Source organism: Acomys russatus, chromosome 7, assembly GCF_903995435.1.
Source record: "Acomys russatus chromosome 7, mAcoRus1.1, whole genome shotgun sequence".
In the NCBI taxonomy this organism is placed as follows: domain Eukaryota; kingdom Metazoa; phylum Chordata; class Mammalia; order Rodentia; family Muridae; genus Acomys; species Acomys russatus.
The window spans coordinates 57,972,280-57,989,979 of NC_067143.1; the positions used below are offsets into that span (position 1 = coordinate 57,972,280).

Genomic DNA, 17,700 nt, shown 5'->3' on the forward strand with positions numbered 1-17,700 from the left:
AATGCACAGCCTGCAGACAGCTGGACAGGTAGAGAGTCTTTTGTAGGCAGCTCTATTGGTTCGATCCTCTTCTAGGTGGTTCAGTGGATCCAGGAGTGTCTTTCCACAGTTTTTACGGCTTACAGATGCTTGGAAGGGCGGGGCCTAGTGAATCTGGTTGGTTTCAGGGACTTCATAAAGCCTTTGGTTTGCTTACTTCTTGAGCACTAACTAGCCTTCCTTTACAATTTCCTAAGTCTTCAAGGGTTCCCTCTGTGATAAAATGTTTTATCTCTGAAGAATCTTCCACACGACAAATATCAACATTGTCCCTTTGTAAGGGTAGACACTCTTAGCTGTCTGCAAATAGCCTACCAGTATGTACTAAACATCTTATTCCTCTTCTCTTCCAAGTGTAAGTGCATGGTTAGTATTACCATAGGGTGTGAGGAAGAAGAGAAAAATGTAACTCGGTAGCATACTCTGTAAGGCATGCTGCCAGACACTCTTAGGATTTTAGGATCCTGTTTGTTAGGGTGTTTGTGAAGTTTCATTTCCCACCATTTAAAGAAAAATATTCTAGAACGCAAGCAATCTTCACTTCTACACCTGGTAGATGTCTAGACCCAGAAAAGTGGCTATGATTGTTTCCTTATTTTCCTCTTTCCTGGATGAATTTGTTGGCACATTGTGTTGGGCAGTTTTTTTTCTGGGGTATACTTTTTAATCATTAGCCGACAAAGGATTGCTTTTGATCTTATCTTTAAATTTTTTAAAAAAGCTCTAGACATTTGTCAGACATCCAGCACTTTTTTTTTCTTAGCCGGTTTTATATCAACTTGACACAAGCTGTAACCATTTAGAAAGAGGGACTCCCAATTGAGAAAATGCCTCATAAGGTTTGATTAGGGGAGGGTCGGCGGTGTGTTTTCTTAAGTAACAGTTGATGTGGGAGGACTCAGCTCACTGTGGCAATGCTACACATGGGCAGGTGATCCAGGATGGTATAAAAAGACTGGACAAGCAAGGAGGAACAAGAGAGTACCCAGCACCTCTCCATGGCCTCTGCATCAGTTCCTGCCTCCAGGTTCCTGATTGAGTTCCTGCCCTCATTTCCCTGCATGGTGGACTGACTACAAGCTATATGATGAAATAAAGCCTTTTCTTCCTAAGTTGCTTTTGGTTATGGTGTTTTATCATAGCAATAGAAACCCCAACTAAGACACACAGTGTGCAAGAAATGCATATGGACAGTGCAATAAGCATGTGAGAACATGAAATGTTTCTGTGAGCGTTCTAGAAATTACATATTCAAAAATAGAAAATGACAAACTCAAAGTCTCCTAACTCTTTTATGACAAAACTTTGAGCTGTACAAACTAAATCTGTGAACCAACACACACACACACACACACACACTTGTAAGTGCATAATAATTATTTCTGTTTTCAAAGCAATTCAATTTTCTTGTTCAGAGTTTTCTCTCTAAATGACAGTACATTTTTAATATTTCACTAGTTATTTGGGAATTTGACTATATTCATCATCCCTCTCCTGAAATTCTTCCCAGATCCACCTCCACTTCCCACCCAACTTGTATCTTTCTTTTTTCTTCTAAACGTATCAACAACAATTTGTGCTCCCCAAATGTTGCATGCATGTCTTCCTTTTGGGCCATGGCTGACTTACCAGGGGCTACATTATCAGAGAAAATAGACTCCCTCTCTCCTAACATCTATCAGTTGCCAATGGCTCCCTTGCTGGAGCTTGAACTTCATGTCCAGCACCCATCTACATGATGGGGTTTGGTCTGGCTTGAGCTTGCACATCTTGTGTATGCTGTCAGGAGCATATGTGCAGAAGTGAGTTCATATGTGCAGGTGTTTTGTTGTGTCCAGAAGACAGTCTACTTATAGTCACCCACCACCTCTAAATCTTGTATTCTTTCTACCCTTTCTTCCACAGTGGGCTTGAACCTTTAGAGTAAGGGTGCTGTATACATTTTCCACTTAGGGCTGAACAAGATAATTTTTAAACCCTTCAAATTTGTGATTGCTACACACTTAGGAAATGTTTATGTAAAGATGGAAAATAAAACTCATGGTTGAAACTTTGTCTACATATGCTTTAATTCTGATGCTAAAATTTGAAGCTGTTAATTTGGGCGTGATATACACTACACAATATAGGCAGTCAATCCGTGGTTAAGCTAGAATTCAAAGCTCAATCTTTCTTTGATAGCATGTGCTCTTGTGTGATTTGTATAAGGTCTTCTGTGCTTCTCCAATCCTTTTCCAGATTAACTTGGCTCATAGCTCACCTGACTCCCAAAACTATCACATTCTCCCTAAATTTTGTGTGCTACTAATAGCCAAAAGTATGAATTAGACATGGGATTCTCAGGGTTGAGGAACCCAAAGTAGATCGTTGAGATATTACGTACTGCTCATTTATAGCACCATAGGATAACAAACTGAATGCTAGACCAAAAAGTGAAGCATTATCTCTCTTTATTTAAGAATGCACACATGCACTTATGTGTACACATGTGCACACACAATATAACAAGCTTCTACTTATTCCTTCATTTGTCAATGCACTGAATGCACATCTATATTCAGTGATTTGTGAGTGCATATCAAAACCAATGCACAACAGGAAGCTGGGAATTAAGAATTTGCTACACTCATCTTTTGGGATAAATTTTGCATTAGTGTTCTATTCTTGATGAGACACTATGAACAAGCAAGCTATTATAAAAGAAGGCATTTAGTTAGAGCTCGCTTAGAGTTTCAGAGACTTAGTCCCTTATCATCTTGACAGTGAGCGTGGTGGCAGGCAGGAATGGTATTTACAAAGTAGCTGAGAGCTACATACTAATCCGCAGATAGGGAGGCAGAGAGAGACTATGCCTGGCATCTGCTTTTGAAACCTCAAAACCCACCCCTACTGACATATTTCCTTCAACAAGGCCACACCTTCTAATCTTTCTAATTCTTTCAATGAGTTCCAGTCCCTGGTGACTACACATTTGGATGCATGAGCCTATGGGGGCCGTTTATACTCCCACTACCATACTCCACTTCCTAGCCCCCATTGGATTGTAGACATATCATAATGCAAATTTCATTCAGTTTAACTTCAAAAGTCTTCACAGTCTATCTCAGTCCCAACACTGTTTAAAAGTCCAAAGTTCAAAGTCTCCGAGACTCATGGTAATATCTAACTGTAACACTCTGTAAAATCAAAATAAAAAAAAACCCAATTACATACTTTTACACAGAATATACATTACCACACCAAAAGGGAGGAAAGGGGGACCAAATAATGAACCAAAGCAAGACTAAAAACCATCAGGACTAACCCTAAATTCTACATCTTCACACCTGATACTCATGATGTTTCTCCAATCTTCAACTCCTTTTCTTGACTGGAGCACATTGCTCTCTCTTTGGCTTTGTTCCACGCCTGGTCTGCTGCTCTCCTTGGCAGTTATCCTACTGTGCTGGCAACTCCAACATCTTTGGGCCTCCAACAAAATCCAGGCTTCATAGCTTTAATGCAATGGCCTATCCGATCCCCCTTGCAGGAACACCCCAGTCACGTACCTGACCTCAGAAGCTTTCCTTAGCCATGGAGGAAGATTTCAAAACTCATTTTCTGTATCATTGACTCCAAAGCCAGAACCACATCTGTGAGTCGTCTACAGGAATTACCATCACAATCTTGAACCAATGATAGAAAGCAGGTGTTGTAAAAGCTAAACTTAGGAAAATTTAGTCAATGTGCCAGAAATAAGACTTAGAAATTTAAGGAGGCCAACTAATAGGATATATAATAGACATGCTGTTATATTTTGTTAATATTTTTGAGGGAATAAAAGGACAAATACTCCAAGAAAGGCACAGAAACAAAACAAACCACCACATCCACAGCTACAACAAAACACTCCGTACATGTTTAAAATAAAACGAAACAAAACAACAGAGATAGTCTAATTACGAACGATATACTCTGGAAAGATGTGATAAATAGTAGGTTCGACTATCTGCCAAAGATGAGTGGCTGAGCTAACAGGGTTATAGGTGTGTACCACCACTCTGCATTGTGTCTGGTGCTAGACATCACATCCACTGCTTCAGGCAGGCGTGGCCAGAATTTTACCAATGGAGCGACGTCTTTAGCCCCAGGAAGTCTATTTGAAGGAAATTCTGTCCCATTTGAGTCTGAAAGTGTTGACTTAGTGCCTCCCTTTGTTTTTCAGTTTTTACTTGGTATTTTTACTGTTGTAACAGGGGGTGGCAAACAATAAAGATTCTGAATACAAAAAAAAAAAAAAAAAGTAGATTCGACATAACTGAAGAGGGAGCTAGTGAGTTGGAAAGTGGATCTTAAGAAATTACTCTGATGAGAGTGAGGATAGAGGTGGGCAGAAAGTAAATTATATATATATATATCCTACATGCTCAGAGAAGAATTAGAAAGTCCAATAAACGCCTAACAGGAATGACAACAGTCAATTATACACATGCTACAGGACATAAAATATTATGAACTATGATGACCAACTTAAAATACAAAAGTAGAGAGAGGAGAATATGGGACCCTTATGCACACATCTTGTGGCCTCAACAGTTGCTCACATTCATCTCTTCTCATTTCTGTATGATACTCTCAGCACTCCACTCCTTAAGTTTGTTTTAGAAATAAACCCTGGATATTATATTACTTCATTTATAATTCAGAATGAGTCTCTTCAAGATGAGGGGCCATGAAAAACATGGCAACAGAAGACATCATCGTTATACTAAAATTTCCTTTTATCACTTCAAGAAAGTCCATATAATATTTATTTATGATATTTTTAATTTACTAAGCACTCTGAAATATATTGAGTTAGTTTCTCGAGATCTGATGAGCTTGCTCAGGTGGTACCTAGGGGAATTTTACCTCTGATGGCCCCTTTTCCCTACAAGTATCTTACCTAGTGTGATTTTACCATTCTTACTCTTACTCTCAAGAGACTCTTATATGCTGACCTTCCTGATCTATATTCCTGGTCTATTCCCTTTTTAATGTTAATCCATCCCTTGGTCCTTTTGTAACTCAGGTACATGGTGATGGCTGTTTCTCAAATAGGTCACAAAATATCACAGCCCAGCCCATGCTAATTGCGTTTATACAAATCAAGTCTCAGATTTAATGAGATCATTGCAGTTGTAGTACTGTCTACTAATAATGAAGATAATAAGTGACGCCCTTGGGACTTTTTCAGCACAATAATAAATGAAAATACAAATACACTCAATTTCTCCATCTCATTAGATTATCTCCCCCTGGATTTTCAGTAAGACACTAGCAGATAGGAGCATGTCTGGTTATGATGTACTTATGTCTTACACTGCAAATGGTCCTGAGTCCTGCAGAAGAAAGCCCTACAATGTGAGGATGATTCCTGAAATGTTTCCTTTTAATGTGTAGCAATCAGGTAACATTCATTCTTTGCTAGTGATGTGTGCATTTCCTGGGAACAAAATTTGCAGTCACCTTTAATCTTTCACAAAGAAATCTATAATTTACAATGTCTATAGAGTATCACAGTAATCAATTCCACATTATTACCGAAGTGTTATTACTTATGATACTTCAAAGCTTGGTTACTTAGGCCAAAAAAGAAATGTAAATTCAAATTTTAGGTCTGCATCAGGAAGAACAATTATAAGACTTCTTAGGAGAGGGGAGCATACGTAGGGTTTTGTTACTTTCTGTTTGGCATTTATTTTTGACCCAGGGATCAGGTAGAGATAGGAAACTTTCCTTCTCATCCCCCTTGGCTAGTAGGGAGATATTTTCAGCCTCCATTTCATTAAGGTCCAAAAGAGGGATTCTTGCAGTTTTTGAGTAGATATGAAGTTGGGGGAAGGCCTGGGAATCTCAACTCTCCACCCCCCACTGTCTCATGTCTTTGTCTTCAATGCCTGCATAGCCTCAGCTTTGGAGTGGGGCTCGCATCTCTGTATAGTATGGTTGTATAGTTGCTAGTTTAATGCTGGTGATCAACTCCCAATAAGTTATCTTATTTCACAGAATTCAATTTCTGAATTCTTACTTAAAAATACTAAATCAATAAATGATCAAATAGTAGTTATATATTTTATTGTGCATAACATGGTAGTTTGATGTGTATGTATTTCCATTGTAGAAATGTCAAATCAAGTTGCTCATCATATCCATCAAATCACATTTCTGCCATCTTCAAATCTATCTATTCACAAATTTGAAACATACTACCTTATTAATTATGATTATGACAGTGCAACTAATTTCTAAGATATACTATTTAATTTTAATGCTGTACCAGTTTGTTCCTTTCCTTATTCTCCACTCTTGTATTTTACTGCCTCAACTCTCTACCACCATTCTACTCTTTGTTCTATGTAATGAATTTTTGGCTTCAAAATATGAATGGGATTATTCAGTATTTGTTTTTCTCTCCCTAAGTTTCCTAATACACTGTCTTCCAGAACTTTCTATATTAGTGCAATTATGAGGTTTCCTTCCCTTTAAAGACAGCACAATGTGCTCTGTGCAGATATCTTTTTAGAAATAAGCATTCTAAGATGAGGGAGGTACAATCCCACTGTGAATTAATTTGCGTCTATATAGTGGTTATAGATGTTGAACATTTTCATACTTTTATCACCTAAGATAACAGTATAAGTATTGAAAATATTTTTGGATATCTCATCTTGACAGAGTCGTTTAGAAGAAATATTACTTTCATATTTTTTTATCTTTTGCATTCTCCTGATTACTTTTTGATCAGTTATTTTCCTTTTGTTATTCCTTCTACTTGTATACTACCATGCTTGTTCTAACATGGCTGGCATAGTGCAAACATTTGGTATTTTCTTAACATAATTTACTGCCTTATCTAAATAAGATTAGGAAATGTATTCTATTGTTTATCCCATATAGTTCTTAAGATACAAATAATGACCACAAATAAAGTTATTTTCCATGCTCTTCTCAGGGTTGGTCTCCGTGTGAAACTTCAATTTACAATAATCTATAATTATATTAACCAGGTTAAGTGGTGTTAAACTGACCTGATACATTAACGTTGGAAAGTTAGTGTGAGCTAACACAACAGCCCTATGTCTTACTTCCAGTGCATGTACAGTATATTCCCTGTCCTCACACTTGAAGCTCAGACTGATAGGAGGTACAACTGTGTTGTAGCTGTGTCATGGCAAAGGTTTCACTGTGGGAAGGAAGTGAGTTGCCCACTGGTACTGCCATGTGATTCTGAGAAAACACCATTCCCTTTCACAACAGATTGGCATGCACTGCCCTCAGTGGCACACAGCTACAAGAGGATTAGGAAGGGTGGGCTCCCACGGGACTAAGAAGTACAGGGGAATTAGATACTGTAAACACTAGCATGCATGTGTCACATCAGCCACTGGGCTCCCAGAACATCAGGACTCTATGCATTCATTACAGCTCCTGACTTGATCAAATGTCACACCTGTAGTGAGTCCTGTGTTCTGGTCTGAGTCACTGTTCAGCTTGTACCCATGGCTTAAGATAAAGGATGCTTAATATTCTGAAATCATGCATGATGCATTTTTGGTTTGGAAACACTTCAAGGATAATAAACACATGACCAAAGTGAGATCTACGTTTGTTTTTAATGGGATAAATATGGACTGGAGTGTAACAGCCATGAGATCATTTAATGTATTCTGATAGCCACTGTTTTTATTTCAGTAGGAACTGTCTCAAAAAAAAAAAAAAAAAAAAAAAAAAAAAAAAAAAAAAGATGGAGCCTGGAAACCATACAATGGTAACAGAGTTCATTATTTTGGGCCTAACTGAGGACCCCACTCTTCGTCGTATCTTCTTTGTCTTGTTCTTGGGCGTCTACCTCAGCACTGTATTGGGCAATGCCAGCATCATCATGTTGATCCGAAGAAGCCCTCAACTTCACACCCCAATGTACCTCTTCCTCAGCCATCTGGCCTTTGTGGACATTGGGTACTCCAGCTCAGTCACACCTGTCATGATTGTGAGTTTCCTGAGAGAGAGAACTGCCATCCCTGTGGCCGGCTGCATAGTCCAGCTTGGCTCTGATGTGGTCTTTGGGACCGCTGAGTGCTTCCTGCTGGCTGCCATGGCCTATGACCGCTATGTGGCCATCTGCTCACCGTTGCTCTACTCCACTCTCATGTCTCCCAGGGTCTGCCTCATCTTACTAGTTATTTCCTATGTGGGTGGCTGTGTGAATGCTTCATCATTCACCAGCTGTTTGCTGAGCCTGACTTTTTGTGGATCCAATAAAGTCAACCATTTCTTCTGTGACCTCCCACCGCTGGTGGAGCTTTCTTGTACCCATGTTTACGTTGCTGAGATGTCTCCTGCCCTCTCGGCAGGTTCCATTATTGTTATCACCCTGTTCACTATCATTGTTTCCTACCTCTATATCCTTCACTCCATCCTCAGGATGCGCTCTCCTGAGGGCAGGCGCAAGGCCTTCTCCACCTGCACCTCCCACCTCACTGCAGTCACCTTGTTTTATGGGACAGTTACGTTTGTTTATGTCATACCAAAGTCAAACCACTCACCCAACCAGATGAAAGTGGTGTCTGTGTTCTACACAGTGGTGATTCCCATGCTGAATCCCTTGATCTACAGTTTGAGGAACAAGGAGGTGAAAGAGGCCATGAGGAAATTGATGGCCAGAACACACTCCTCGTTTTGAACATTTTTTGGAAACAATGCAGTAGTTATATGTTGTTTGCCTTGTTTTACACACAAAATTTCTTAAATGTACAGTGGTATGTTTATAAATGAAAACTTATTTAATACTTTTCAAGAGTTTAAGAAAATTGATCATTTGCACTAAAATCTTGACTAAAATTAAATGTGTATATTTTATGGTTGTACTGCCAAGATGATGTAAAATTATTTTCTTTACTTCTGTATTATTTAGGTGGTCTATGATTACAGTTACTTTCTCATGTATTTAGTATTGTATTTTTTAAAATGTTAACTATCATCTGGAATATGTCATGTGTTCCTTTTCAATCCAATTGATGGAATGTTGATGGCTCTCATCCTTATCTTAGGAACTTTTGGCAACTCTTTTACAGGATCACCATGTATCTGGAGCTCTTGGTAACTCTTGCACAGAACCACCATGCATCTGGAATACTTGGCAACTCTTGCATAGGATCACCATGAATCTGGAAATTCTGAAACTCTACATTATACACATTTCAGCAGGATTAATCAGACTAATCTTTGAAATGTTTACATCTTCACTAATGTTTTTTTGTATTAAAAATTATCAAAGTTTTTGAAAGGCTTAACTCCATTAGTTTTAATAAAAGTACTTTAATTCTATCAGTTTTAACAGTTTTGATATTTTGAAGCTCATTGTTTTTAAGAAGCCCAACTCTGTTCCTTGGTGATGTTTGGGTTGTTAGCTGAGTGCTTCCTGTTCCCTGCTGTGGCTCAAGTGGCTGTCTGCTCAGCAGAGTGTGGGCATGCTCAGAAGTTTGAAAGGTAAGGAAATATTGAGAGAGAGAGAGCAAGAGAAAGAGAGAGAGAGAGAGAGAGAGAGAGAGAGAGAGAGAGAGAGAGAGAGGGGAGAGACGAAGGCCACATATAAGGTCTCTAAATAACATTTTAAAAATTAAAAAAAATTTATGTTTCTTTTTTAACGTATACATTTACATTATTACACATGAGGAAAATAAACTACACACAACAGGAAGAACCACGAGACAATCAGGAATTATATAAATGTTACATTCATAGTGAGTTGGCCACTTGTACTTGGCAAATTTGAAGTAAATATCTTTCCTATTTTATCCGTATCAGTCAATTTTTCATTTTGGAAGCTGCTAACCTGCACTCCAGGTTCACTCAGGTATTTAAGTTTTATCCCTTCAAGTCTCTGATGGGGTTCAAGACCAGATAGTTTAGTCTTTCAATTAAGCTTAGTAGGTTAGAAGTTAAGATGTTTTTAGATCAAGATAGATGTTTTAAGTTAATAGAGATGAGATATGATAGATATTAACCTCCATTTAGAAATTTAGACCCAATATTTTAATTTTATTTAAAAAATATTATTAATCAGGTAACAGGTTTTCAAACATATTTTATATTGGTTGTTTGGTTGTCTTCTACATAGGGTCTATGTCGTAAGGTGGTTTCCTATGTAGGTGGTTGTGTGACTGCTTGGAAAGTTGCTAATGGCATATTGAGTCCATTCTGTGGACGGAATCAGATAGCTCATTTTCTTTGCTACTTCTTCTTTCCACTGGAAAGTTTCACAAGGAATTCTCCAGATGGGGTTCTCCCCTCACTGCACTCATTCTCTACTATGAATGGATTCTTGCATTTATGCTGTTTAACCCAGTTACTGAATGGATGAGAACAAAGTTGTACATAGTGATGATTCCCATGTTAAATCATCCCATTTACAGCCTGAGGAGCAAAGACACAAGGAGGTTTTAAGGAAGGCAACTGTTAGAATATATTCATAGGATATGTTCTTTGAATTAAAGATAACCTTTAAAAATTTTCATATACTAATATCATCCTTGGGATCTGCCAATTGATATGTATGTGATTCTTTAAATTAAGAACATACTTTGTTGTAGTTCTCACTTAAAACAAATTCATGACAAGGTTTCTTTGTGTAACTGTCTGTACTGGAACTCACTCTGTAGACTAGGCTAGCCTCAAAATCACAGAGATCCACCTGCCTTTGCCTCCTGAGTGCTAGAATTAAAGGTGTGCATCATGACTGCCCATCAATAATTCTCAGGTTTAAGCACAAGTAATCTAATTGGAAGGCAATGAGATCTGTTGTATTATATATTGTCTATCCTATCTATCTACGTATCTTTGTTTCTACCTATCATCTATCTATCTATCTATGTATCTATCTATCTATCTATTTTATATCATCATCTATGTATATATATCTATGTTTCTATCATCTATCTATAAATTATGTATTTATCATCTATCTATCAATCACCTATCTATTATCTATCAGTCTATCTACCTATCTATCTATGTATCTATCTACCTACCTACCTATCATCTGTCTGTCTATCTATCTATCTATCTAATTATCTATCTATGTATTTGAGAGAGATAGCAGTAATTACTGTTATTAAACTTCTGAAAATGCCATCCAGTCTTCCTTATTTAGTTTTTTTTTTTTTTAGAAAAAATGATTTATTGTTACAATGTCAAATCTCATTCTACGAATGTTACGCTCATTAGATCATTCATTCCTTATAACAACACAATGAAGAGGCCCTATTAGTTTTCATTTAAAAATAAATAACATGAAGGCTCTCATATGTAAGTAGGTAACCCATAGTGATTTAGCTTAGAAGATAAGTACTTGTTATTTGAATCCAGAGTATTTGGTTTCCCAAAATACCTTGTTTTTTTTTTTTTTTTTCACTTCAATTTTCACAGGAGTTGTATGATGCTGGAAATTATGAATTCTCTAACTATTGGGAAGTTACAGTGGATTATTTGATATAGATGTGATTTCAAGTTTGTTTTAGTCTCCATGCACTTAGTCTATACCATAGCACACATTGACACATGAACAACTCTATGCTTCCTTGGGAATGAAAAGGATTACAAGAAAGAACTTAAACATTAAAAAATATTTTTAATTAGTCCCCTCCCTAGTTGCCTCCTGATCCCACCTTCTCTCCCGCATACCCTCTTCCTCCCTCTCCTAGTCCTCAGAAAGGAGAGCCTTCCTCCCCTAACATATTTTTAACACAGCGCCCTCTAGTGGTGAGTTGTTTTTCAGCTGCTCAGCCCATCAGCCATTTTTCCTCATGGAGACATTTTTAAAAAGGCATAGTCCTCCTTTAAAGAAACTAGGGAAATAACACCCTTCTTAATAGCCACTAATATAAAATATATTGGTGTAAGTCTAACGAAGCAAGTGAAATACTTGTATGACAAGAACTCCAAGTCCTTGAAATAAATTGAAGAAGATATCAGAAGATGGAAAACTCTCCCAAGCTCACGGATCAGTAGGATTAACATAGTAAAAAATGCCATCTTACCAAAAACAATCTACATATTCAATGCAATCCTATCAAAATTACAACACAGTTCTTTACAGACCTTGAAAGAGGAATTCTCAACTTCATATGAAAAAAAAAAAAAAAAAAAAAAAAAAAAAAAAAAAAAAAAAAAAAAAACCAAACCTCTAGGATAACTAAAACAATAAAAGAACTTCTGGAAATATCACCATCCCTGATTTCAAGCTGTACTACAGAGCAATAGTAATAAAACCCTCATGTTATTGGCATAAAAACTGACATGTTGATCAATAGATCTAATCGAAGACCCAGAAATAAACCCACACACCTACAAACATCTGATTTTTGACAAACAGCCAAACCATACAATGGAAAGAAGTAAGGATCTTCAACAAATGGTGCTGATCTAACTGAATGTTAATATGTAGAAGAATGCAAAAAGATCCACACTTTTCACCCTGCACAAAACTCAAGTCCAAGTGGACCAAAGACCTCAACAAAAAACCAGATGCACTGAATCTAATAGAAGAGAAAGTGGGAAATAGCCTTGAACTCATTGGTACAGGAGACAATTTTCTGAACAATACACCAACAGCTCAGGTACTAAGATCAACAATTAATGGCTGGGGCCTCATGAAATTGAAAAGTTTCTGTAAGGCAAAGGACACTGTCAACAGGACAAAATGGCAACCTACACAATGGAAAAGATCTTCACCAATCTTACATCCAACAGAGGGCTAATATCCAAAATATGTAAAGTACTCAAGAAATTAAACACAAAAACCCAAAATAACAAAATAAAAAATGTGGTACAGAAATAAACTGAGAAATTTCAACAGAGGAATCTCTAATGGCTGAGAAACACTTAACGAAAGGTTCAATGTCCTTAGTCATCAGGGAAATGAAAATCAAAGTGACTTTGAGATTCTATCTTACCACAATCAGAATGTCTAAGATCAAAAACTCAAATGACAAAAAAAAAAAAAACAAAAAAAAACAAAAAAACAAACAAACAAAAAAAACTCAAATGACAGCATATGCTGGTGAGGATATGGAGCAAAGGGAACACTCCTCTATTGCTTGTGGAAGTGCAAATTTGTACAACTACTATGGACGTCTATCTGGAGTTTTCTCAGAAAATCGGGAATAGATCTACCTCAAGACCTATTTATACCATACTTGGACATATATCCAAAATACGCCCCACCAAAAAACAAGGACACTTTCTCAACTATGTTCATAGTAGCTGTATTCACAGTAGCCAGAAAATGGAAACAACCTAGATGTCCCTCTACAGAAGAATGGATAAAGAAAATGTGGTACTTTTACACAATGGAATACTACTCAGCTATTAAAACCAAGGATCACACAATTTGCAAGCAAATGGATAGAACTAGAAAAAAACCATTCTGAGTGAGATAACCCAGATCCAGAAAGACACACATGTTATGTACTTACTCATAAGTGGATATTAGCAATAAAGTGTAGGATAATCAGGCTACAATCCACAGACCCCCCCCCCCAAAAGCCAAGGAGGGCTCAAGGGAGGATGCTTGAATCTCATTCAGAAGAGGAAATAAAATAGATATCTGAAGTAGATCGAGGGGGGGGGATCTGGGTGGGAGAGGGGGTGAGGAGGGTAACAGGGGTGGGGATCAGGTATGGGGAGAGCTGGAGTAGTTGTGGAAGGGATGACCTGGGATAGGGAAGGTTCCTGGGAGTTTATGGGGGTGACCCTAGCTATTACTCCTAGCATCAGGCTTATGGATCCTGAAGTTGCTACCTCCTATAGCCAGTTGGGACTTTCAGTGAAGGAAGGGGAACACTAATCTACCCATAAACTCTTAGACTTAAAATTTGTCTTGCCTAAAAGAAGTGTAGTGACAAAGATGGAGCAGAAACTGAGGGAATGGCAAACAGATGAGTAGCTCAACTTGACACCCACCCCATGAGAAAGAGCCAAGCTCTGTCACTAGTAATGATACTCTGCCATGCTTGCAAACAGGAGACTAGCATAACTGTCTTCTAAGAGGTTTCATCCAGCAGCTGATGGAAACAGATGTAGAGAGCCATAGCCTAACGATAGGACGAGCTTGGGGAGGTTTATGGAAGAGTGGGAGGAAGGATAGAGGTAGCTGAAGGGGTCAAGGACATCACAAGAAGACTTACAGAGTAACTAACCTGGGCCCATCGGGGCTCACAGAGAAAAAAAGGCATTGAGGAAAGAGACATGGGAAAAATATAGATGGGGCATAAAAGATGAAGAAAATCAGTGACCAGGGTTATAAGGAGGAAGAGGAGTAGCAGGAAGTGGAAGATAGAGGAGAAAAAAGGTCTCAAAACAACACTTTGTTAAAAAATGTCACAATGGTATCTAGTACTTTATATTACAATTTAAAAAACTTAAAAAATTAACTCTCTTAATATGATATATTAAACATTTTCTATGAGTTCAAAACTAGGAGTCAAAGTTTCACAGTGGTGTTTGTAAGCCTGATATTTTCTGTGCATGCCTCAATTACAGCTTCTGTCAAATAAGGTTTAGAACCCAGTGGTACCAAAAGTTCGAACAAGATGAAGTGTTCATCATTCTACCCATTGGTTTATCAGTTATTTTATTTCATTCATATCAAACTTTTATTTAAGCTTATTGTGTTGTATGAATTAGACACTGGGAGAAAAGGACATCTCTGTATCTAGCTACAAGATGCTTCTGGTATCTCATTGGTGAAAACCAAGGCCTACCTACATAAAATGTAGTATACTAAAACAGATACACAGTGTCCTGTGGGGTACAATGGTGATTTTAGCTTTTGAGATTCAGTAAGGCTCTTTATAAATGTCTCAATAAAGTATGGGTTGGTATCTGCAACATAAAGTAGGTGCTATACCAGTGAAGGGATGAGAATATTGCAAGTAGAGGGTGTGTGGGAGTCTTGAGGCAGCAGAGTGTGTGCAAAAATTTGAAAGAAAAGGAAGAGAGAGAGAGAGAGAGAGAGAGAGAGAGAGAGAGAGAGAGACAGACAGACAGACAGACAGACAAAGACAGAGGGAGACAGAGAGACAGACACAGAGACACAGAGACACACACAGAGAGACACACACAGAGAGACAGAGATAACAAAGGCCATATCTAAGGTCTTTTAAAACTTTTTTTATTTTTAAGCCAGGCATGGTGGCACACACCTTTAATCCCAGCACTCAAGAGGCAGAGGCAGAGGCAGAGGCAGAGGCAGAGGCAGAGGCAGAGGCAGAGGCAAAGGCAGAGGCAGAGGCAGAGGCAGAGGCAGAGGCAGAGGCAGAGACAGGTAGATCTCTGTGAGTTTGAGGCCAGCCTGGTCTACAAATTGAGTACTTGATAGCCAAAGCTATACAAAGAAACCCTTTCTCAAAAAACAAAACAAAACAAACAACAACAACAAAACCAAAAAACAAACAAAGCAAACTATCAGCCAATCAATCAATCAATCAATCAATCAAACAAACAAACAAACAAGCAAAAAACTCACCAACCCTTATGTGCTAGAGAGATGGCTCAGAGGTTAAGAGCACTGGCTACTCTTTCAAAGGTCCTGAGTTCAATTCTCAGTAACCACATGATGACTCACAACCACCTATAATAAGATCTGGTGCCCTCTTCTAGTGTGCAGATGTACACACAGAACACTGGATTCATAATAAATAAACAAATCTTTAAAAAATATTTTTATTTTAAAATCTTATCCATAAAGTAACATATACATATTTCATACTGGCTGTGTCTTTGTCCTCCTGTGTCTCCTTGCTTCCCCCTCCCTATTGTATCATTTGGCACCAATATTCTTCCTTCTAGTTTGTTCTTTTCCATTCTACTTCCTTAAAGCTTCATTTTCTTCAACTCTTATGGGCTCTTTCCTAGTTAGAGGGTAGAATCTTTTGAAGTTATACTGAAGAAAATAATTTATTTAGATATATGGCTATGGTGATTATATGTAGCATGACTTGGAAGATGATAAAATTCATTAAGTATTATATTCATTAAAATTTCCCTAGAACAACAAGTTATGTATATACCCACAAAATACATTGATATCTACATTTATACACTTATATGCATATTTACTATGTGCTCATATACTTATGTCAATATTGCAATATTTATTACAAATTTCATATGCATGATTTCATCTTAGTTACACACATAAAAGTGATTTATATCTCCAAAATTATAAATGTATTTACGTATGTCTGTGTATAAAAGAGAGGAGAGATTAAGGTCTTGTCTCATGCAAGTACAAAGTCTGGAAAGTAGGCCAACAGCTTGAAAATACTGGTAAGAGTTGATATTGCAGTCTAAAGGTCTAGAATTCCAAGACTTTTCTTTTCCAGAGGACTTTGGGACTTTTCTCTTTAAATGTTTAGACAAGGACCATCCATATTAGGAATTTGTGTTTGATGACTGGCACTCTAAATGTCAAGAATGTCTTAAAAATATAATCAAAGGTCTATTTGAACCAGTGTCCAACCAAGCGCCTGGGTGGCACACGCTTTCAAGGTCACAGCTAAAGTTAACCACCTCACTGGTTAATAAGCTGACTATGAAAGAGGTCAGTCTGAAGCAGATGCACTGACAATGAAGGCAGAGAGAAGTAAATAAATTCTGGCTCCAAACATATAAAATTTTATAACCAAATGAAGGAGTGCAGAGAAGGGAGATATATTCTCATGCTTCTGAATCCACAGAGGGACTGAATCAGAGTCCCTTATTAGAGAAGATCAAGCTGGATGTGAAAGAGAGGAAGGAACAATAAATAAGGTGGTGGCCATCAGTGAACCCAGGTTAGACTCTCAGGAGGAGCTCGCATGTGGGTCAGTGATACAAACCCCAGTTACCAAGTACCAGGCACCGGGGCTTCATGCCCAGCACCACAAAGGGAAGCGAAAGATTTTCAGGAGAGCAGGTTAATCAGGAGCTCTCATCCTTTTCTTTCACAAGAAGCTCGCTTTCCCCGATTCACAGACCAGGGACCCAGACCAGAATGTAATAAGTCCACAAAACATATCTCTAGTAGTCAACAGTGCTTTACAAAAAACAAAAGGAAAAAAAAATGAGAGAGAAAAACAAAAACAAACAAACAAAAAAAACCAAACCAAAACAGACCTCAGGGTGCAGGCAAAACACTCATAAAATAAATCTGAGAACAACTCCAGGAATTTTGTTTGTCATTTTCTCTCAAAATATATCCTCAGAAATTACTATTCTTATTATGCATTTTGCAGAATGAGCTACTGTTCAAAATTTGATACCTTTAATTTGCATGTTTTATAATGGTGATTTATAGCAGATAACTACTTTTGAAAGCAAACGCCTGCAAATGAAAATAATTTTCAGGAAATTACTTTTTATAGAAATAATTATTTTATTAATTATAAGTTTGTTTAAATTTATTAAATGTAAATTAGTATGAAAATATGATTTATTACTTAATATCTAAACATCAACCCTCTACAGGTACTAAAACCTTCCAAGTGGCTAATTATACATCTGAACACATATTTCAGTGACAGGCATTTAGTTTCTTTTCATTATTGTATCTGTAAGATGTTGTTACTATGTCAAATCTTACAATACAACAGACACCAC

At 37.6% G+C, this 17,700-nt stretch overlaps 1 protein-coding gene across 1 annotated transcript; it reads left to right on the top strand.

Moving 5' to 3' along the window:
* The first annotated feature begins 7,804 nt into the window (after window positions 1-7,804).
* On the top strand, window positions 7,805-8,743 carry LOC127192286 (olfactory receptor 481-like). The gene has a single exon (XM_051149611.1). The coding sequence runs from the start codon at window positions 7,805-7,807 to the stop codon at window positions 8,741-8,743; it is 939 nt and encodes a 312-aa protein (XP_051005568.1).
* Window positions 8,744-17,700: the final 8,957 nt, after the last annotated feature.